The sequence below is a fragment of the Argopecten irradians genome, chromosome 3 (genome assembly GCF_041381155.1).
Source record: "Argopecten irradians isolate NY chromosome 3, Ai_NY, whole genome shotgun sequence".
NCBI lineage: Eukaryota > Metazoa > Mollusca > Bivalvia > Pectinida > Pectinidae > Argopecten > Argopecten irradians.
The window spans coordinates 52,262,611-52,285,959 of record NC_091136.1 but is presented as its reverse complement, the minus strand read 5'-3'; the positions used below and the strand labels follow the sequence as shown (position 1 = coordinate 52,285,959).

Here is a 23,349-nt window from a genome sequence, read left to right as displayed (position 1 = left end):
GCCTTCTTGACCCCTGTGACCTTGAATGAAGGTCAAGGTCATTCATTTGAACAAACTTGGTAGCCCTTCATCCCAGCATGCTACAGGCCAAATATGAGTACCCTTTGGGTCAGATGACCTAAAACTACTACCATTGCAATATAAGTGCTGTTGAATGCTTAAATTCAGGGAAGTCATTTAAATGGAAATACCCAAATTGACCCTTTTGGTCCCACCCCTCAGGCCCCGGGGGATCAGCCCCATCATTTGTACAATTTTGAATCCCCACCCCATAAGGATGTTACCAATGCAATATGAGTGCTATCCAGTGTTTTGATTCAGAGAAGAAGTCATTTATATGATAATAGCCAAATACACCCTTTGGCCCCGCCCCTCAGGCCCCCGGGGGGTCAGTCACACCATTTGTACAATTTTGAATCCCCACCCCTATTAGGATGTTACCAATGCAATATCAGTGCTATCTAATGTTTAGTTTCAGAGAAGAAGTCATTTTTATAAAAAACAAGAGGCCCATGGGCCTTAACGGTCACCTGAGTTAGAATATATAATGAAACAAATTAAAGACATATAAACACTATATGCTGGGCCTTGAAGTTGGTCAGTGATTTATAAATTTGACTCTTTAGACTATGAAGAGTATTTGCTTCCATCAAACCTGTGAACTTAGAGGTATTTTTTGAAATTTTAATCATTTTGACCCTTTTTGGTCCTGCCCCTCTGGTCCCCCAAGGGGTCATCGAGGACAGATATGAATGTTAAAATGCTATATCTTCGGCCAATAATTCTTATCAAGTTTGACTAATTTCCTACAAAGATTGGGCAAATAATGTTCACAAATATGTTTTTCCTATATAAACTAAAGTAAACTTGACCCCCTCCCCAGGGGGTAACGTGAGACCTAAAGCTCATATAATTCACAATTTTTATAAAACACCTTAAGACCTTTCCATCTATAATTATTTGATTCTACTATATCCAGAATTTTAGAAGATTTTTGAAGTTTTAGCCTATTTGACCCTTTTTTTGCCCCGCCCCCTGCCCCCAGGGGGGCGGCCAGGACCAATGTGGATATGATATTAAAATGCTATCTCAGGCTAATAATTCTAACCAAGTTTGACTCATTTTCTATGAAAATTGAGCAAAAAAATGCTCATTAATGTGTTTTTCCTATATAAACTATAGTAAACTTGACCCCCTCCCCAAGGGGAAACAGGAGACCCAAGGGTCATGTAATTTACAATTTTTATAAACAAACTTTAAGACCTTTCATCTATAAAGTGTATTTGATTATACCATTTCCAGAATTTTAAAAGAATATTTTTGAAGTTTTAGCATATTTGACCCTTTTTTAGCCCCACCCCTCTGCCCCCAGGGGGTTGGCCAGGACCAATGTGGATATGATATTAAAATGCTATCTCAGGCTAATAATTCTAACCAAGTTTGACTCGTTTCCAATAAAAATTGAGCAACAAATGCTCATAAATGTGTTTTCCCTATATAAACCATAGTAAACTTGACCCCCTCCCCAGGGGTAAACGTGAGACCCCAGGGTCATATAATTCACAATTTTTGTAAAGGACCTTAAGACCTTTCCATTTATGAAAAGTATTTGTTTCTACCATTTCCAGAATTTCAGAAGAAGATTTTTGAAATTTTTGCCTATTTGACCCTTTTTTAGCCCCACCCCTCTGCCCCCAGGGGGTCGGCCAGGACCAATGTGGATATGATATTAAAATGCTATCTCAGGCTAATAATTCTAACCAAGTTTGTCTCGTTTCCAATGAAAATTGAGCAAAAAATGCTCATAAATGTGTATTCCCTATATAAACTATAGTAAACTTGACCCCCTCCCCAAGGGGAAACGTGAGACCCCAGGGTCATATAATTCACAATTTTTGTATAGGACCTTAAGACCTTTCTATTTATGAAAAGTATTTGATTCTACCATTTCCAGAATTTCAGAAGAAGATTTTTGAAGTTTTAGCCTATTTGACCCCTTTTGACCCCGCCCCTAAAGCCCCTGGGGGTCAGTCATAGAAAATTTGTTAATAGGATTAAATGACCATCTCATACTGATAATTCTGACAACATTTGACTCATTTCCTATTACAAATGACCAAATAATAAGCAAAAATGTGTTTCCCCAATATAAACTATAGTAAACTTAACCCCCTCCCCAGGGGGAAACTAGAGACCCCAGGGTCATATAATTCACAATTTTTGTTAAGGATCTTAAGACCTTTTTATCTATGAAGAGTATTTGATTCTACCACATCTGTGAGTAGAGAAGAAGATTTTTGAAATTTTACTCAATTTTACCCCTTTTGGCCCCTCCCACAGCCCCCTGGGGGGTGGGGACCATATGATTCACAATTTTGATTGGCTTTATGCCAAAGAAGGTTTGTGCAAAATTTCATTGAAATTGCTTCAGCAGTTTTGGTGTAGAAGACGAAAAATTGTTTATGGACATACGACGCACGACGGACGGCACACGACGCACGACGAGGGACAAAAGGCGATTAGAATAGGTCACTTAAGACTTCGTCTCAGGTGACCTAAACAAGAGGCCCATGGGCCTTAACGGTCACCTGAGTTAGAATATATAATGAAACAAATAATAAAACAAATGAAAGACATAAAAATACTATATGCTCTATTGCTGGGCCTTGAAGTTGGTCAGTGATTTATAAATTGACCTTTTTAGACTAAGAAGAGTATTTGCTTCCATCAAACCTGTGAACTTAGAGGTATTTTTTGAAATTTTAATCAATTTGACCCTGTTTGGTCCTGCCCCTCTGGTCCCCCAGGGGGTCATCGAGGACGGATATGGATGTTAAAATGCTATATCTTAGGCTAATATCTTAGGCCCATGGGCCTAATATTTGTTTCATTATATATTCTAACTCAGGTGACCGTTAAGGCCCATGGGTCTAATCAAGTTTGACTAATTTCCTACGAAAATTGAGCAAATAATGTTCACAAATATGTTTTTCCTATATAAACTAAAGTAAACTTGACCCCTCCCTAGGGGGTTACGTAAGACCTCAAGGTCATATAATTCACAGTTTTTATAAAACACCTGAAGACCTTTCCATCTATAATTATTTGATTCTACTATTTCCAGAATTTCAGAAGAAGATTTTTGAAGTTTTAGCCTATTTGGCCCCTTTTGACCCCGCCCCTACGGCCCCTGGGGGTCAGTCATAGAAAATTTGTTAATAGGATTAAATGGCCATCTCATACTGATAATTCTGACAATATTTGACTCATTTCCTATTACAAATGACCAAATAATGCGCAAAAAAGTGTTTTCTCAATATAAAGTATAGTAAACTTAACCCCCTCCCCAGGGGGAAACTAGAGACCCCAGGGTCATATAATTCACAATTTTTGTAAAGGACCTTAAGACCTTTCTATCTATGAAGAGTATTTGATTCTACCACATCTGTGAGTAGAGAAGAAGATTTTTGAAATTTTACTCAATTTTACCCCTTTTGGCCCCTCCCACAGCCCCCTGGGGGGGTGGGAAGCATATAATTCACAATTTTGATTGGCTTTATGCCTTAGAAGGTTTGTGCAAAATTTCATTGAAATTGCTTCAGCAGTTTTGGCTAATAATTCTAACCAAGTTTGACTCGTTTCAAATGAAAATTGAGCAAAAAATGCTCATAAATGTGTAAACTTGACCCCCTCCCCAGGGGGAAACGTGAGACCCCAGGGTCATATAATTCACAATTTTTGTAAAGGACCTTAAGACCTTTCTATTTATGAAAAGTATTTGATTCTACTATTTCCAGAATTTCAGAAGAAGATTTTTGAAGTTTTAGCCTATTTGGCCCCTTTTGACCCCGCCCCTACGGCCCCTGGGGGTCAGTCATAGAAAATTTGTTAATAGGATTAAATGGCCATCTCATACTGATAATTCTGACAACATTTGACTCATTTCCTATTACAAATGACCAAATAATGCGCAAAAAAGTGTTTTCTCAATATCCTTTCGACGGCCGGCAGGATTCGAACTTGACTCAATTTTGATAGTAGGTTATTACAAATGCCATCTATGAAAGCAGTTTGCATCTAGATTACGGTTTGATGCCATTTTCACGATGATAACAAACAGCACACACTACAAACAAGTAAAAACAGTCACCGGAAGTCCCCTAAAGGTCACCACGCCCGGGTCATGGAAGGCAGAAACCTGCGCGTGGGACTTTTTTTTTTTTTTTTTTGAAATCGGTGCTATTTTCCCCTTCCTTTCCCCTTTCTCTCTATTTTCTCTTACTTTGATATCTCTTCTATCGTTTAAGACCATCTGCATGTCTGTATCTTGATAATTAAGCTCACAACGACAGGTTTCCGGGCACACACTAAAATCCGGGTTTCAGACCTCAATTTTTGACTTATTTGGGCATGTTCAAAGGTGATTTGTGACGTCACTAATGCAATGACCGAATCGATATTGCCATGCTATATAGGGATGAACATCTTCTTTTCAAAAAACTAGTATTTTGTTTTCAACGGTCTCAGTGGGGCTCCAGAAGGGTGCATGAAACGGGGCAAATGCATAATTACGCATAAATACGTTACGGCCGTCCAAAGGATATAAAGTATAGTAAACTTAACCCCCTCCCCAGGGGGAAACTAGAGACCCCAGGGTCATATAATTCAGAAATTGTGTAAAGGACCTTAAGACCTTTCTATCTATGAAGAGTATTTGATTCTACCACATCTGTGAGTAGAGAAGAAGATTTTTGAAATTTTACTCAATTTTACCCCTTTTGGCCCCTCCCACAGCCCCCTGGGGGGTGGGGACCATATAATTCACAATTTTGATTGGCCTTATGCCTTAGAAGGTTTGTGCAAAATTTCATTGAAATTGCTTCAGCAGTTTTGGAGAAGAAGTCGAAAATGTAAATTGTTTACGGACATACGACGCACGACGGACGACGGACAAAAGGCGATTAGAATAGGTCACTTGAGACTTCGTCTCAGGTGACCTAATAAGCCAAATTGACCCCTTTTGGCTCCGCCCCTAAGGCCCTCAGGGGGTCAGCCCAATAATTTGTACAACTTTCAGTTAGTGCCCCATAAGGATGCTTCCAGTCAAATTTAGTTAAATTCTGACCAGCGGTTATGAAGAAGAAGTTGATTGTTGACAGATGGATGAACGACAGAGACCGCGGTATTGCATTATTTAATATTTATCCAGACCAGGTGAGCTAAAAATGAATGGTCAATCAGAAAGTAATAATTAGTATGAAAACAAGGACATAGTCATTCAGATCCCCCGCCAATGGAGATATCAAAGCTGAAGTAAGTTTGATTGTGGAGACTTATGTGTATGAAAAAAACCCAGGAAAAAGTGCAAAAAAATGAAAACCTATAAAATAGCAAAAGGTACTACTAGACCATAAAATGAATATGTCTATGAAGTGGAAATATCTCTGCTGGTTATAGAGTTATGCTCTGGAAATGAACCTGCTACAAAAATATGATATTTCCATGGTTACAGAAAAAAGTACAAAAAGTGAAAACCTTAAAATAGCAAAAGGCACCACTATATCTCAACCGGTTTTCCAGTTATGCTGCGGAAACAAACCTGGTACAAAAATATGATATTTTCAGCAATGTTTCCATAGTTACGGAAAAAGTGCAAAACATGAAAACCTAAAAATAGCAAAAGGCACTGGGCTAGACCATAAGAACAATGTGTCTATGAAGTTTCATGGAAATATCTCTGCTGGTTTTAGAGTTGTGCTCCGGAAACGATTCTTACACAAAAATCTGCCATTTTCAGCAATGTTTCTATGGTTACAGAAAAAAGTACAAAAAGTGAAAACCTTAAAATAGCAAAAGGCACTACTAGACCATAAGACCAATGTGTCTATGAAGTTTCGTGGAAATATCTCTTCTGGTTTTAGAGTTATGCTCCGGAAACGAACCTGGTACAAAAATATGATATTTTCAGCAATGTTTCCATGGTTACGGAAAAAATGCAAAAAATGAAAACCTTAAAATAGCAAAAGGCACTACTAGACCATAAGAAAAATGTGTGTATGAAGTTTCGTGGAAATATCTCTACTGGTTTTAGAGTTATGCTCCGGAAACCATTCGTACGGACGGACGGACGGAACCCATTTGTGGATAACTAAACAATATTTATACAAATTTGTGTGATATTCATGTCTGTGAAAAAAATAGTAATTAAAGCAAAACAAGAGGCCCATGAGCCTTAACGGTCACCTGATATTTGATACCAATTAGTTATGAAATTAACTAGCCAACTGATGCCTTTTGTTCATGAAATAGGAACATACATCAAATAGGTCTACAGTATAATTGCAAATTGCAAAGGGCAATAACTCCATAACTTGTAACAATTGAATCAAGCTGATTTTCAAACTCGTCTGAGATCTTTCCCCTGTCAGTCTACATACAATTTCATTAAGCTCGTAGCATATTCACTCAAACTATCACAATCACAAGGTCCAAAAGTAAATATTAGTAAATATTAACTCCGTAAGTTGCAGTTGAATCAAGTTTATTTTCAAATGCTTTTGAGATCTTTCCAATGTTAATCTACACACAAAATTTCATTAAGCTTGGTTTAAATTTACTCAATTTATTGCATTCACAAGGTCCAATAGTAATTATCATTGCATAGGGCAATAACCCTGTAAATTACCGTTGAATCATGCTGATTTTTTAACTTGTCCAAGATCATTCCAATGTAGTCTCCTCACAAAGTTTCATTAAGCTCAGTTTATATTTACTAAAGTTATCGTGTTCACAAGGTCCAATAGTAATTATTAGTGCAAAAACCAATAATTCCGTAAATTATAGTCAAATCAAGCTGATTTTTGCACTAGTCTGGGATCTTCTCAATGTTAGTCTACATACAAAGTTTCATTAAGCTTGGTTTATATTTACTCAAGTTATCATATTCACAAGGAAATGTTAACGGACAACGCATGACAACAGACAAAAAGACTATAGCAATAAGTCAACATGACCTATGATCAGGTGACCTAACAAAAGCTGTATAAGGCGAGCTTTATAGCAGAGATATGTGTGCCTTACCTGTGTATGGAGAGCTTTACAGCAGAGATATGCCAGCTTTACCTACGTATGGAGAGCTTTACAGCAGAGATATGTGTGCCTTACCTTTGTATAGGGAGCTTTACAGCAGAGATATGTGTGCTTTACCTGTGTATAAAGAGTTTTACAGCAGATATATGTGTGCTTTACCTGTGTATAGAGTTTTACAGCAGAGATATATGTGCCTTACCTGTGTATAGAGAGTTTACATCAGAGATATGTGTGCTTTACCTGTGTATAGAGAGTTTTACAGCAGATATATGTGTGCTTTACCTGTGTATAGAGTTTTACAGCAGAGATATGTGTGCCTTACCTGTGTATGGAATGCTTTACAGCAGAGATATGCCAGCTTTACCTACATATGGAGAGCTTTACAGCAAAGATATGTGTGCCTTACCTGTGTATGGAGAGCTTTAGAGCAGAGATATGTGTTCTTTACCTGTGTATAGAGAGCTTTACAGCAGAGATATGTGTGCCTTACCTGTGTATAGAGAGCTTAACAGCAGAGATATGTGTGCCTTACCTTTGTATAGGGAGCTTTACAGCAGAGATATGTGTGCTTTACCTGTGTATAAAGAGTTTTACAGCAGATATATGTGTGCTTTACCTGTGTATAGAGTTTTACAGCAGAGATATATGTGCCTTACCTGTGAATAGAGAGTTTACATCAGAGATATGTGTGCTTTACCTGTGTATAGAGAGTTTTACAGCAGATATATGTGTGCTTTACCTGTGTATAGAGTTTTACAGCAGAGATATGTGTGCCTTACCTGTGTATGGAATGCTTTACAGCAGAGATATGCCAGCTTTACCTACATATGGAGAGCTTTACAGCAAAGATATGTGTGCCTTACCTGTGTATGGAGAGCTTTAGAGCAGAGATATGTGTTCTTTACCTGTGTATAGAGAGCTTTACAGCAGAGATATGTGTGCCTTACCTGTGTATAGAGAGCTTAACAGCAGATATATGTGTGCTTTACCTGTGTATGGAGAGCTTTAAAGCAGAGATATGTGTGCTTTACCTGTGTATGGAGAGCTTTACAGCAGACATATGTGTGCCTTACCTGTGTATAGAAAGCTTTACAGCAGATATATGTGTGCATTACCTGTGTATGGAGAGCTTTACAGCAGAGATATGTGTGCCTTACCTGTGTATAGAGAGCTTTACAGCAGATATATGTGTGCATTACCTGTGTATGGAGAGCTTTACAGCAGAGATATGTGTGCCTTACCTGTGTATGGAGAGCTTTAAAGCAGAGATATGTGTGCTTTACCTGTGTATAGAGAGTTTTACAGCAGAGATATGTGTGCCTTACCTGTGAATGGAGAGCTTTAAAGCAGAGATATGCGTGTGTTACCTGTGTATAGAGAGTTTTACAGCAAATATATGTGTGCTTTACCTGTGAATAGAGAGTTTTACAGCTGAGATATGTGTGCCTTACCTCTGTATGGAGAACTTTAAAGCAGAGATATGTGTGCTTTACCTGTGTATGGAGAGCTTTACAGCAGAGATGTGTGCCTTACTTTTGTATAGAGAGCTTTACAGCAGAGATATGTGTGTTTTTTTACCTGTGTATGGAGAGCTTTAAAGCAGAGATATGTGTTCTTTACCTGTGTATAGAGAGCTTTACAGCAGATATATGTGTGCCTTACCTTTGTATAGGGAGCTTTACAGCAGAGATATGTGTGTGTTACCTGTGTATAGAGAGTTTTACAGTAGATATATGTGTGCTTTACCTTTGTATAGAGTTTTACAGCAGAGATATGTCAGCCTTACCTGTGTATGAAATGACACTCTTCTAGATGCTGGCAGCCCTTGGCAATATCTATGGACAGTTTGAGGAGGTCAGCCACAGTTAATGAAGAGGATACTGCTCCCTGTAAAAACATCCAACAGCAATCTAATAACCAGGTATTTGAGTATACTTCTATACGTCAGATCTCAATTAGTTATATCTTGTTATAGGGAAAACTAATTAGTTCTCCTTCTTTACCTCAGATAACTGTAACAGCATCAACTGGTGGATGTCAAAATTGTAATGACTGTTCCATACCAAAAACAATACTTATAATCCTGCATAAGGCAGAAATCAATGTCTGTTTTATAGAAATAGTACTTAAAAAAGAGGCCCATGGGCCTTTACGGTAATCTGACTATTAGCACAAAACAACATAGTCATTTTAAGATTTTAGCCATTTTGACCCCTGTGATCTTGATTGAAGATCAGGGTCAATTTTTTTAAAACAAATATGGCAGCCCTTCATCCCAGTATGTCACAGGCCCAATATCAGGTCTCTAGGCCTCCTAGTTATTGACAAAAAGTTATTTTAAGATTTTTGCCTATTTGACCCCTGTGACCTTGAATGAAGGTCAAGGTCATTCATTTGAACAAACTTGGTAGCTCTGCATCCTAGCATGCTGCAGTGCAGACCCAATATGAGTATCCTGAGCCTTTCGGTTCTTGAAAAGAAGTCATTTAAAGATTTTAGCCTATTTGACACCTGTGACTTTGAATGAAGGTCAAGGTCATTCATTTGAACAAACTTGGTAGCCCTTCATCCCAGCATGCTACATGCCCAATATCAGTACCCTGGGCACTCTGGTTCTTGAGAAGAAGTTGTTTAAAGATTTTAGCCTATTTGACACCTGTGACTTTGAATGAAGGTCAAGGTCATTCATTTGAACAAACTTGATAGCTCTTCATCCCAGCATGTCAGGGGCCCAATATCAGGTCTCTGGGCCTCTTAGTTATTCACAAAAAGTTGTGTAAAGATTTTAGCCTATTTGACCCCTGTGACCTTGAATGAAGGTCAATTCCATTCATTTGAACAAACTTGGTAGCCCTTCTTCCAAGCAAGTTGCAGGCCCAATATGAGAAACCTGAGCCTTTCAGATCTTGAAAAGAAGTCGTTTAAAGAATTTTAGCCAATTTGACCCCTGTGACCTTGAATGAAGGTCAAGGTCATTCATTTGAACAAACTTGGTAGCCCTTCATCCCAGCATGTTGCAGGCCCAATATGAGAAACCTGAGCCTTTTGGTTATTGAGAAGAAGTCGTTTGAATGAAAAGTTTACGCACGGCGGATGGCGCATGACAACGGACGGTGCATGATGGCAATAGGTCATCCTGACCCTTCGGGTCAGATGACCTAAAAACTTTTCCAAAACCTTAACCTTGTGCTTTCGGCTCATTGGGCCTTTTAAAATGACAAAAATCCAGCATTTACTGCCTTTCCATACCCATACATACATTTCCATGTACATACTTATACATTATAATGCTGACATTAATGTTGGTTGTTACAATTTTATTCAAATGGGGTCATTTCTAACATCTGTAACACAATATCATGTTGTTTGGCACTGGTTTCTGACTCAATAGACCTGTATGAATTGTTGTCAGTGATGGACGCAGCCATTGTACTCATCACTATCCTCCTTCAAATCTGAAGAGTTGTTGATTGGTTTCTATTCATAGGAATGACATCATTGAAACTAAATTTTATTGGCTGAGCTGACCCAAGGTGAAAGACTTGCAGCATTACTTAGTGCTATCAATCATGGGTCTCTTGAAGATGATCTCATGTATGTAATGATAACAGTACTGTATGATCGAATTTAGATAACTTTGGAAGTAGACAATAGCACAAATTCTCAAAATCCATTAAAATTCTTAATATATCACTCAAAAAGAACATAGAACCATTGTGATCAAGTTTGTCAAAAGGTAAAATTTAATGCAAATGTTGGTGTTGTCGCCACCTTTGCTACCGCCAGAAAAGTAATTCTTATAGTATCGCCTTCCTAATTGACTTCCTTCAAAAGCAAGGCAAAATCCATAGCTATAGGCATTGAACTGAGATTAAATCACAGCTATTTGGCACAGAATTAACAGAAAAATCCTCAAAGTAACGACAAAACCAAACAAATCACCGATGGCAATGACAGATAAGAAAATGAAATGTTCAAAGTAAAAAAACCACTACCATTTAGATTTTGGAACTGTATATTGTTTGATGTATCAATCATTTTATACTTATATCATGTACAGAATTCAGAAATCTTGTCAATAAAAACACATGGCCACTGACAGTCTAACCTACAAAATTCATTGGCAAACCTTTTACATGGAATTCTCTGGTTATTCTAGTCCTATAGCTCTGCTTGTAGATTTATGGACTTGTAATCTTTTTTCTTGCGTGCATGTTGTTATATATCAGGTATATGTTCCAAATAATCACTGTTCAGTCGCTCATATATTTATCAAGATTACATACCATCAATTTTTCATGTTGTTTTTTGTATTTTGCCTTGACACACTAAACTGTTTATGAGTAGTTTACTTATAAAATGAATAAGATCTTAATTGGTCCCCTGATTGTTAGAATAGTTAAACATAAATTTCAGATATCCAATATAAGGTACACGCATCAAACTGGAATGCAAATGAAAGTTACATTCAATGATAACATGTCAAAAAAGGGCATGTGGGCTAAAAAAATCCCACCAGGAATCTTAATTATACATTGAATCTTAATAATCATAATCCCCACTCTAATCATCATTATCAATGTTAATGGATCTAAAATAAAAGTCTGTCTTTGAAGTTTTTCAAAGCTCGGTTGTTTGAATATGTTATTCATTTCAACCAAACTTTAAATGGTATCCATCCATACAGCTTTAACCTACAAACACCCTCTACAAATACAGTGGAACTTGCTTGATACGAACTCGGATAATTCAACAACCAAGCCTAATACAAAGTACTTTGTCGGTTCCGACCGAATTCCTTCTTCAGCTTTGTTTAACAAACTCGGAAAATTTGATTTCGAAAAGCTTGAAAAACTTGAAACATATGATGTAAATTTTTGGTCTGAATGACAAAAATCATAAAATGTTTGTATAACCCAAATCAAGATTTTGTTGACAATGAGATCATCGAAAATGGTGATTTTTTTTCATAAACATGCCATGAAACGGCATTTCAAAAGCCGCTTGCAACTACAAAAACATGGAAAAACTGTTTTATGTTTAGCAATAACCCTACGTTATATTGTATGAGCAATCATCAGCGATAATCAATTGTCATAAGGCTGGTACAGATGGTGTCAGGATAATGTCCTTAGCGAGCTGGCAATCAATGTAGAGGAAGAAAGGAGAAGGAAAAGCCCAGAGTCAACACCTGGTGATATGAAGATATTTGTAAGGGAGGGCTAGACAGTGGAGCAGAAGATGGCAGCTACAACATCATTGCTGGATATAGGAAAGGACTGGGAGCTCAAAGTGGACCTGGATGGAAGGCTTGTTTTCCTAATAGTGGAGACTACATTACGTCCCGACATGGTTCTGGTATCTAATCAGTCCAGAGCTATCATTGTAGTGGAGCTCACAGTACCTTGGGAAGAAAATTGTGAAGAGGCTCATGAAAGGAAGAACTTGAAGTATGTGGATCTAACAGCAGACTGCAAAGAGAAAGGATGGAAGGCATGGCTATTCGCAGTCGAGGTTGGATGCAGGGGGTTACTAGCTCAATCAACAAACAGACTCCTGCAACATTTAGTAGTACGGGAAAGGGAATGTCATCAGCCTTGAGAACTGAGAAGAACTGGTGAAGCTGCTGTGAAAGCATCTTGCTGCTTATAGCACTGTCCGGTGTCAGGATCTATCGAGTAGTGGATTGGCCACCACTGCTGACCCACCAACTGGAGGATGTCGTGGTTTAGGGTTGAAACATCTGAGGATAGTTGGGGACCACCTGATGACGATGGAGACTTGGCAAGTGAGCACCGAGGGGCAGTAAACCAGGCATTTGAACCACATGGATGCCAGGAAGATGATGCAGCATTTAGATCAGCTGTGAGTGTAATATTGGGGTACATTTCTTACATAAACCTTTTTGACTGAAATGGCAATATGATACAAAACAGGTGCTTTCAGCTGCCTGTCACATGCATAGTGTGATCACTCGAGCAGGACTTAAATCTCTAGCCACCTCAGGCACTGTGTTCCAAACGCAATCACAACTTGGAGCTGTGCACAATCACAGATTTTATTGAGCGATTAAAATTTCTTAGGTGTGAACAATGTTAGTGCTTTGAACATTTTACTCGGCAAAATAGACTTTACACCATTCACCAGCCACCATCTTTTGATCATGAATTGACAGAATTACTTTCTACATAACTTCCTATGAACACAAGTGTCTCAAGTTATGTAAGTTATGTCTGTAGTTTAAATGTGCATGAAAAATTTGCTGAAATTCAGTTGATGAATCAATTTCGGTTTTATTGTTATAATTTTGTATCTACCATCGACGATTTTGATACCTTTTTGCTCACATCATTTTACGGCATGGAACAAGTAGATCTATTACCAAGTAAAGAGATCGTCAGTAGACTTATTTGGAACTTGCTTAATTCCAACACTCAGATAACTAGAAGTTTTATCATGGTCCCTGTATCCTCCCTTTGTGTTTGTATTAATCATGTTCCACTGTATCCTCCCTTTGTGTTTGTATTAATCGTGTTCCACTGTATCCTACCTTTCTGTACATATTAACCGAGTTCCACTGTTTCCTCCCTTTCTGTACATATTAACCAAGTTCCACTGTATCCTCCCTTTGTGTTTGTATTAATCGTGTTCCACTGTGTCCTCCCTTTCTGTACATATTAACCGAGTTCCACCGTTTCCTCCCTTTCTGTACATATTAACAGAGTTCCACTGTATCCTCCCTTTGTGTTTGTATTAACCGAGTTCCACTGTATCCTCCCTTTGTGTTTGTATTAACCGAGTTCCACTGTATCCTCCCTTTGTGTTTGTATTAATCGTGTTCCACTGTATCCTATCTTTCTGTACATATTAACCGAGTTCACCTGTATCCTCCCTTTCTGTACATATTAACCAATTTCCACTGTATCCTCCCTTTCTATACATATTAACCGAGTTCCACTGTATCCTCCCTTTGTGTTTGTATTAATCGTGTTCCACTGTATCCTCCCTTTGTGTTTGTATTAATCGTGTTCCACTGTATCCTCCCTTTCTGTACATATTAACCGAGTTCACCTGTATCCTCCCTTTCTGTACATATTAACCGAGTTCCACTGTATCCTCCCTTTGTGTTTGTATTAACCGAGTTCCACTGTGTCCTCCCTTTCTGTACATATTAACCAAGTTCCACTGTATCCTCCCTTTGTGTTTTTATTAACCGAGTTCCACTGTATCCTCCCTTTCTGTACATATTAACCGAGTTCCACTGTATCCTCCCTTTCTGTACATATTAACTAAGTTCCACTGTATCCTCCCTTTCTGTACATATTAACCAATTTCCACTGTATCCTCCCTTTGTGAACATATTAACAGAGTTCCAATGTATCCTCCCTTTCTGTACATATTAACCGAGTTCCACTGTATCCTCCCTTTCTGTACATATTAACCGAGTTCCACTGTTTCCTCCCTTTCTGTACATATTAACCGAGTTCCACTGTATCCTCCCTTTCTGTACATATTTACCGAGTTCCACTGTATCCTCCCTTTCTGTACATATTAACCAAGTTCCACTGTATCCTCCCTTTCTGTACATATTAACCAAGTTCCACTGTATCCTCCCTTTGTACATATTAAACGTGTTCCACTGTATCCTCCCTTTCTGTACATATTAACTAAGTTCCACTGTATCCTCCCTTTCTGTACATATTAACCGAGTTCCACTGTTTCCTCCCTTTCTGTACATATTAACCAAGTTCCACTGTATCCTCCCTTTGTGTTTGTATTAATCGTGTTCCACTGTATCCTTCCTTTGTGTACATATTAACCGAGTTCCACTGTATCCTCCCTTTGTGTACATATTAACCGAGTTCCACTGTATCCTCCCTTTCTGTACATATTAACCGAGTTCCACTGTATCCTCCCTTTTTGTACATATTGAACAAATCATTGGTAACTCTACTAAGGTGACCCCTATTAATACAGACAAAATGTGCAATTACTTCATGCAAGAATTAAATCACTCTCAATAATTTGTTTAAACAAGAGGCCCATGGGCCTTAACGGTCATCTGACTATTAGTACAATACAACACATTCGTTTAAAGATTTTAGCCTATTTGACCCCTGTGACCTTGATTGAAGGTCAAGGTAAATCATTTGAACAAACTTGGTAGCCCTTTATCCCAGCATGCTACATGCCCAATATCAGTACCCTGGGCCTTCTGGTTCTTGAGAAGAAGTCATTAAAAGATTTTAGCCTTTTTGCCACCTGTGACCTTAAATGAAGATTATGGTCATTCCTTTGAATAAACTTGATGGCCCTTCATCCAAGCATGCTACATGCCCAAGATCAATACCCTTGGCCTTCTGGTTCTTGAGAAGAAGTCATTTAAAGATTTTAGCCTTTTTGACCTCCAAGACCTTGAATGAAGGTCAAGGTCATTCATTTGAACAAACTTAGTAGCCTTTCATCCCAGCATGTTACAGGCCCAATATCAGTACCATGGGCCTTCTGGGTCTTGAGAAGAAGTTGTTTAAAGATTTAAGCCTTTTTGACCCCTTTGACCTTGAATGAAGATCAAGGTCATTCATTTGAACAAATTTGATAGCCCTTCATCCAAGCATGTCAAAGGTCCAATATCAGGTCTCTAGGCCTCTTAGTTATTGACAAGAAGTTGTATAAAGGATTTTAGCCTATTTGACCCCAGTTACCTTGTATGAAGGTCAAGGTCCTTCATTTTATCAAACTTGGTAACCCTTCATCCAAACATGCTGCAAGCCTTATATGAGTATCCTGGGCCATTTAGTTCTTGAGAAGAAGTCATTTAAAGATCTTAGCCAATTTGACCCCTGTGACCTTGAATGAAGGTCAAGGTCCTTCATTTGAACAAACTTCTTAGCCCTTCCTCCCAGCATTTTACATGCCCAATATCAGTACCCTGGGCCTTCTGGTTCTTGAGAAGAAGTCATTTAAAGATTTTAGCCAATTTGGCCCCCGTGACCTTGAATGAAGAGTAAGGTCATTCATTTGAACAAACTTGGTAGCTCTTCATCCCAGCATGCCACAGGCCTAATATCTGGTCCCTAAACCTCTTCATTATTCACAAGATGTTGTTTAAATGATTATAGCCTATTTGACCCCTGTGACCATGAATGAAGGTCAATGTCATTTATTTGAACAAACTTGGTTGCCCTTCATCCAAGCATGTCACAGGTCCAATATCAGTACCCTGAGCCTTCTGATACTTGAGAAGAAGTCGTTTAAAGATTTTAGCCTATTTTACCCCCGTGACCTTGAATGAAGATCAAGGTCATTCATTTGAACAAACTTGGTAGCCCTTCATCCCAGCATGCCACAGGCCTTATAACAGGTATCTAGGCCTCTTAGTTATTCACAAGAAGTTGTTAAAAGGATTTTAGCCTATTTGACCCCTGTGACCTTGAACGAAGGTCAAGGTAATTTATTTGAACAAACTTGGTAGCCCTTCATCCCAGCATCCTACTGGCCATATATCAGTACCCTGGGCCTTCTGGTTCTTGAGAAGAAGTCGTTTAAAGACTTTGGCCTTTTTGGCCCCTGTGACCTTGAATGAAGGTCAAGGTCATTCATTTGAACAAACTTAGTAGCCTTTCATCCCAGCATGTTACAGGCCCAATATCAGTAACATGGGCCTTCTGGGTCTTGAGAAGAAGTTGTTTAAAGATTTTAGCCTTTTTGACCCCTAAGACCTTTAATGGAGATCAAGGTCATTCATTTGAATAAATTTGATAGCCCTTCATCCAAGCATGTCAAAGGTCCAATATCAGGTCTCTAGGCCTCTTAGTTATTGACAAGAAGTTGTTTAAAGGATTTTAGCCTATTTGACCCCAGTTACCTTGTATGAAGGTCAAGGTCCTTCATTTTATCAAACTTGTTAACCCTTCATCCAAACATGCTCCAAGCCTAATATGAGTATCCTGGGCCATTTAGTTCTTGAGAAGAAGTCATTTAAAGATCTTAGCCAATTTGACCCCTGCGACCTTGAATGAAGGTCAAGGTCCTTCATTTGATTAAACTTCGTAGCCCTTCCTCCCAGCATTTTACATGCCTAATATCAGTACCCTGGGCCTTCTGGTTCTTGAGAAGAAGTCATTTAAAGATTTTAGCCTATTTGGCCCCCGTGACCTTGAATGAAGAGTAAGGTCATTCATTTGAACAAACTTGGTAGCTTTTCATCCCAGCATGCCACAGGCCTAATATCTGGTCCCTAAACCTCTTCATTATTCACAAGATGTTGTTTAAATGATTATAGCCTATTTGACCCCTTTGACCTTGAATGAAGGTCAAGGTCATTTATTTGAACAAACTTGGTTGCCCTTCATCCAAGCATGTCACAGGTCCTATATCAGTACCCTGAGCCTTTTGATACTTGAGAAGAAGTTGTTTAAAGATTTTAGCCTATTTTACCCTCGTGACCTTGAATGAAGATCAAGGTCATTCATTTGAACAAACTTGGTAGCCCTTCATCCCAGCATGCCACAGGCCTAATATCAGGTATCAAGGCCTCTTAGTTATTCACAAGAAGTTGTTAAAAGGATCTTAGCCTATTTGACCCCTGTGACCTTGAATGAAGGTCAAGGTCATTTATTTGAACAAACTTGGTAGCCCTTCATCCCAGCATCCTACTGGCCATATATCAGTACCCTGGGCCTTCTGGTTCTTGAGAAGAAGTCATTTAAAGACTTTGGCCTTTTTGACCCCCTGTGACTTGAATGAAGGTCAAGGTCATTCATTTGAACAAACTTGGTAGCCCTCCATCCCAGCAACCTACAGGCCAAATATGAGTACCCTGGGCCTCCCGGTTATTGAGGAGAAGTCATTTGAATGAAAAGTTTACACACGGCAGACGGCGCACGACGACGGACGGTTCATGATGACAATAGGTCATCCCATAAATGTACAATCCATTTTAGGTGATTGCACTGCTTTAGACACTGAGTGAATGTCTGGCTCATTAGTTTCTGCAGGGATCGAGCGTCATTATGATTTTTGTTTTTGTGGTAAATTGGAAGGAAGCCGAGTGTCAATATAGTTGTTTTTGAGAGTGCTGTATTCTACTGGCAATCAGCCCCTGTTCACTAGAAATAAATTTTGGGATTTTAAAAGGAGAAGTCTTATCACTGAATGTAGGCCTACGTTTTTTAATACCCCAGAGATGGCTTTTCATCAAACAGAAATGATGTGACAATACATCATATATATTTTGCCTGTAGTTTGTTGTGGTGTTGCTATCCATTAGCTTACAGGTTTAAAATAAATTTTTTGCTTCTATTCTTAAGGATTAACTTGAATAGATTTTTTATGTTATGGAGATATAACACAAAAATCTGAGTGTACTCTAAATAAACCGTGAAGCGGAAAAACATAAAAAATCTATTCAAATTAATCCTTATAATTCAATTTAATAAAGATAATCTGTTCAATATTAAAAAATCATTTTGGGACTCTTTTGTCTATGAAATCATTACGCCATCATCTCAGCCAATCAGAAGCAACATTACAAACGGCAACGCCATTTTTTCCTTTATGGGCTGATAAAGGAAATTTTTAAGCCAATGAAAATGCTCGTAACAAGCAAAATTGATTTATTTAAGATTAACACAAGATCCATGTTGGATCTTGACGCTAACCAAGGAATGATCTATATATGACAATTGAAAGAGGGATCTTTTCTCTGCCCTAGGGGAACCTACACATAAAATTTAAGAAAGACCCCTTCAATACTTTCTGGATAATAGCGGTAACAAACTTTAACTATCAAAATCAAAGATGGCTGCCTGGTATGGTGACCATCTTGTTGTCTGATTGCGGTCCCGAAATGCAATAAATTGCACAACAAATTTTGGTAGAAGGCTTGCGCTGTGAATCTACCCTCCATTTGGTCACAGATTGTAACGTTACTGGTTACAATGTTTCCTGTCAAGAAACAAATCTGCTTGAAGGCTCTCACTATTTTGGGAATACTAGAGAAAGGGACTTGCATTGAATGAATGGGGTAGTAGTCATTTGGGAAGGAAAGGAAGCCCAAGATTTGGATTTTGGGGTAAAGACAGTCACAGATTTTGACCATTGTTCCGAGACAGGTGTGAGGGTGGATTTCTGTGGGGAGGAATCCTTTGATGTGGAATGCTCCAGAGGGTCTGTATAGCTCAGGATGATTCATTTGATGTTATTGCTCAGCATGAGGAAGAGAAGACTGCTTATCTCATTGTAGTTTCCCCAAACCCATTTCTGTCTGCATATTTGATATTGTGCGCTTGTCTAGAAATCTCAGAGAATGTCTGAATACCGAAGACTGGTGGCACACGTGAATCATGGTTATATTTCACCATTTAAATCCAGATTGGTTAAGCCATTTAAGGACCTGGACGATGGAGGTTTGATAGAGCAGCAGTGCATGGCAGGTATTCTCAATAACTTCAACAATGGGTTGAATAGACTGCCAGATAATACAGCTCGTGAAAGGGCTATTGCGATTGGTAGTTCGATTTTGGTGCTGACAGTTTGAATCGATAGCATGAGTTTGAGCTGGAGAGTAGAAAATAGTGTTGAAATCAAAATGTCAATCGATAAAACGATCTTTGGGAAGGAAGTTGTTGATTCCCTTGTATTGAGATTGGGTCTTCTTGCAAGTGTATTGCCAGTCCGGTTTGGCCTTATAGGCTAATTACAAAAATACTACCATGCGATCAAGTTGCTCCTTTTTACCCTGTGTACAAAAAGATTATGAATAATAGGCTAGTTGTGGCTCAAATGGGATGGGTTGATGGAGTAAGCTTCATCTTGATGGTTGCTGGTACATGCATGCATTTCTTGCAAGAGACATCTTGTGTCCACATAGACATGTTCGAGTGGTGCCAGAACATTCCGTGCCTGTGATGTTCTGAAGTGTTGATAGGGAACTAGTGAACAAAGGTCTGTGCCGACAGCCTGGTCATAGGAAGGTTAACACAGATCACGAAGGAGCAAAGGCCTACGGAAATCGGGTCTATGGTGAGATTGCACCATTTGGAGAATGTCTCGCTTGGACGTTTTCGAAATTCAAAAAGGTGATGGTGCCAAGTGCAATGGTCCGCTCCAGCGTTGTCAGTCACCAGGTGCATACGGATCCCTTCTGTGTTCGAGGGGTGGGAGAGTTAGGGTTGCAAAGAGTTGGGTTTCACCTCTCAGGAGTCAACTTGCCCAAAGGTGATGTGCTGAATTCTGTGACCATTATCCGCGTAGTTAACACCAGGTCATGCTAGTATTCGGATGTATCATACGAACCCATACTCGTGTGACCATGACTACTCATATTGGCACTCGATGCACCACAATATCACTACACCAACAGGAGTTACAGCACAATTATGATCTCATAAATTCCCCTTTTGGTTGGTAAGGTTATATACTGTCGGTCCCAAGCAAACTTTTGTGAAATATTTGTGTATATATATGTCTGATAACACAACAATACAAAAAAAAAAATATCAGTCTATACTAAGATTGGACACCACCAGAAGAATCAATATATCTCGACATTGTTCTGCTGTTTTCTCTACATTCTCTACATTCAAAAACAAGGCACAGGAAGTGAGCCGGCTTGGAGAAAGCTGGGTTAGATCATCACATTTATAATACCACAATTTGCTGTCACTTGATGTAAGCCTCATTAGCCATACTAATCAAATTGTCTTTGATGACAGCTAGAGCAGTAGTTGACTATAACTGCGCCGTATGGCAAAACAGTGAAAGACTCTCAACTGTTATCATATGTTACGGAGGAAATCTTGCATAGTTTTGGTGTTGTAAGCTCATCAAAGGCCATTTGTATATGTTTTCTGATGTTATTAATGTTTTAAGAAACCTTTATGTTTTACTCAGGAAAGTTGTGGTCCTTTAAAGATAAACTAGAACTGTCGCCAGAAGAAGTCGGACTGAAGAAGGCCCTATAGTGGCTGAATATACATTCCATCTTAGATTATTTTGGCTTTTTATTTCGGATAATTAATATACTAGCTTTATACCGTTTTTCATCATTATGTCGCCAGAAAGGCCAACTAATTATATATAATATTCCCCGTTGCATAAATTTAGTAAAAAATCCATAGGGGACATTGCACCCCTATATAGTTTATGCAACTATTTTATGTCACGGTTCTGTGTACAAAATTTTAACAAAATCTGTGGAGTAGTTTAGGAGGAGTTCACCAGACAAAGTTGCGCCTGCAGACAGAGAGACAGACAACCTGATTCCAGTATTCCAGTATACTGCACTTTACTTTTTTGCAGGGGGGGGGGGGGGGGGGGTGGTGGTGGTGTATAATAACTTCTGAATATAACATGCTACAGTAGTTATGATATTACTAATAATGTAAAGACTCGCAAGATTATTTTTTTTTTTTTTTTTGCACAAGAATAATTAATATTGATGTGTAATTCCTAAAAACTTCTGATGGCAATTACAAAGGAGCCAGAGATTCAGTATTCATATGTTAAGGTTAACTGGGCAGTCGAGACGGGTGGCAACAATCATGTACCTGGGGCAGAAGCTTGTACCTGTTACAGCCCTCTTGATTTTAAGATAATGTATTTGAACGTATTCCTATACAACATGATATCAAAACTAGGATAATTTATGTAATTATTTGCTACAGGGGAAAGACATTTAATCTATCATTGGCGCCTATAATAGTGTGGTAAGTTGAGGCTGGTCTGAAGGCATGGTCAATATCAAAACCAGACTCAGTATTGATCGTACACTTGATTATAACGGTGATAAATAAACGTTGAGAGGGTTCATACTGCGGAAGAGATATTGTGTGATTGTCACTTTAAAGACAAACTCAGAATCCTTGATTGCATTTATCTTAAAGCTTCAAAATAAAGTTAAGAAAAATCATTTACATAAATGAAATGTGGTTGAAACTGGACAATAAATACTAAAGTTATCGAGCGGAAACTATGTTTTCAGGATTTTATACGTCCCGTAACTCTTGCAAATATTGACAGATTTTTACCAGGATCAAACCCATCTAAGATCTCATCGATATAAAGCAATACACCAAGTTTGGTTGAAATTGGACAATAAATACTAAAGTTAATGAGAGGAAACCATGGATTTATCTGTTTTGACAATTTTAAAGTCCCGTAACTCTTACGAATATTGACAGATTATGACCGTTATTGATCTCATCCAAGATCTCATTCATATAAAGCAATTTATAGAATTTGATTGAAATTGGACAATAAATCGAGCGGAAACCATGGATTTATCTGTTTTGACGATTTTAAAGTCCCGTAACTCTTGCAAGTATTGACGGATTTTGACCATTATAGAACTCATCAGAGATCTCATTGATATAAAGTAAGTTATAAAATTTGGTTCAAATTGGACCATAAATATCTAAGTTTTTGAGCGGAAACCATGAATTTATCTGTTTTGACAATTTTAAAGTCCCGTAACCCTTGCAAATATTGAGGGATTTTGACCATTATCAAACTCATCCGTGATCTCATTGATACAAAGCAATAAACCAAATTTGGTTGAAATCGGACAATAAATAATTAATGTATTGCACGGAAACTGTTCCAAGATGCCTCTGCCGACACAGTGATACCTAAGTGTCGCCCTTGCGTTGCAGGCGACACAAAAATAGTATTTCGATTTAACGAAATAACATTTGGTTAAAACGAAATATTATTTTGACAAAACAAAATAATATTTCGATAAAATGTTAAAACAAAATATTATTTCGATTAAACAAAATAAAATAAGTGTGTGGTATGTCAGTCAGGGGTCTCTAAAAAATTTAACAAAATCCAATATTTTTATTTAAGCTTGGTGAAATAGCCAAAAATTGAAACTGATTTGCAGTAAAATAGCTTACCAGAATTTAACAGAATATGAAGTTTCGCTTGTTACAGCAAGAATTAATGCTAAAAACGAATTCCACATCTTTGGTAAAATCACCTTGAATTTTGACCATGGTGCTAGAAACGTAATTCCAAGCAATCACTTGGACCAGTACATGAAGTTTGAATTTGATCAGCTAAAAAGGAGTCATTTAAAAAAAACCATAGGATTATATAGGCACTGGTCATTCCACTAGTTCTTACAGCCCAATATTGCTGCATGTACGCAACACAAAACTGAACTTTATCATGTTCTTTAATCATAAATAAAACATAAAAATGTCATATAGGCAACCAATATGGCATGATTTCATTTCTATTTGTGATTTTACG

The 23,349-nt window shown here is 38.2% G+C and overlaps 1 protein-coding gene across 3 annotated transcripts in view; it reads right to left on the bottom strand.

Annotated features, from left to right (window-relative positions):
* LOC138318992 (ALK tyrosine kinase receptor-like) overlaps positions 1–23,349 on the bottom strand; it is a 246,454-nt gene that overhangs the window by 12,704 nt on the left and 210,401 nt on the right. For all 3 annotated transcript variants that reach the window (XM_069261865.1, XM_069261866.1, XM_069261867.1), the window contains one exon: positions 8,876–8,976. In XM_069261865.1, the coding sequence (XP_069117966.1) occupies positions 8,876–8,976 (101 nt within the window). The remainder of the gene's footprint in view (positions 1–8,875; positions 8,977–23,349) is intronic.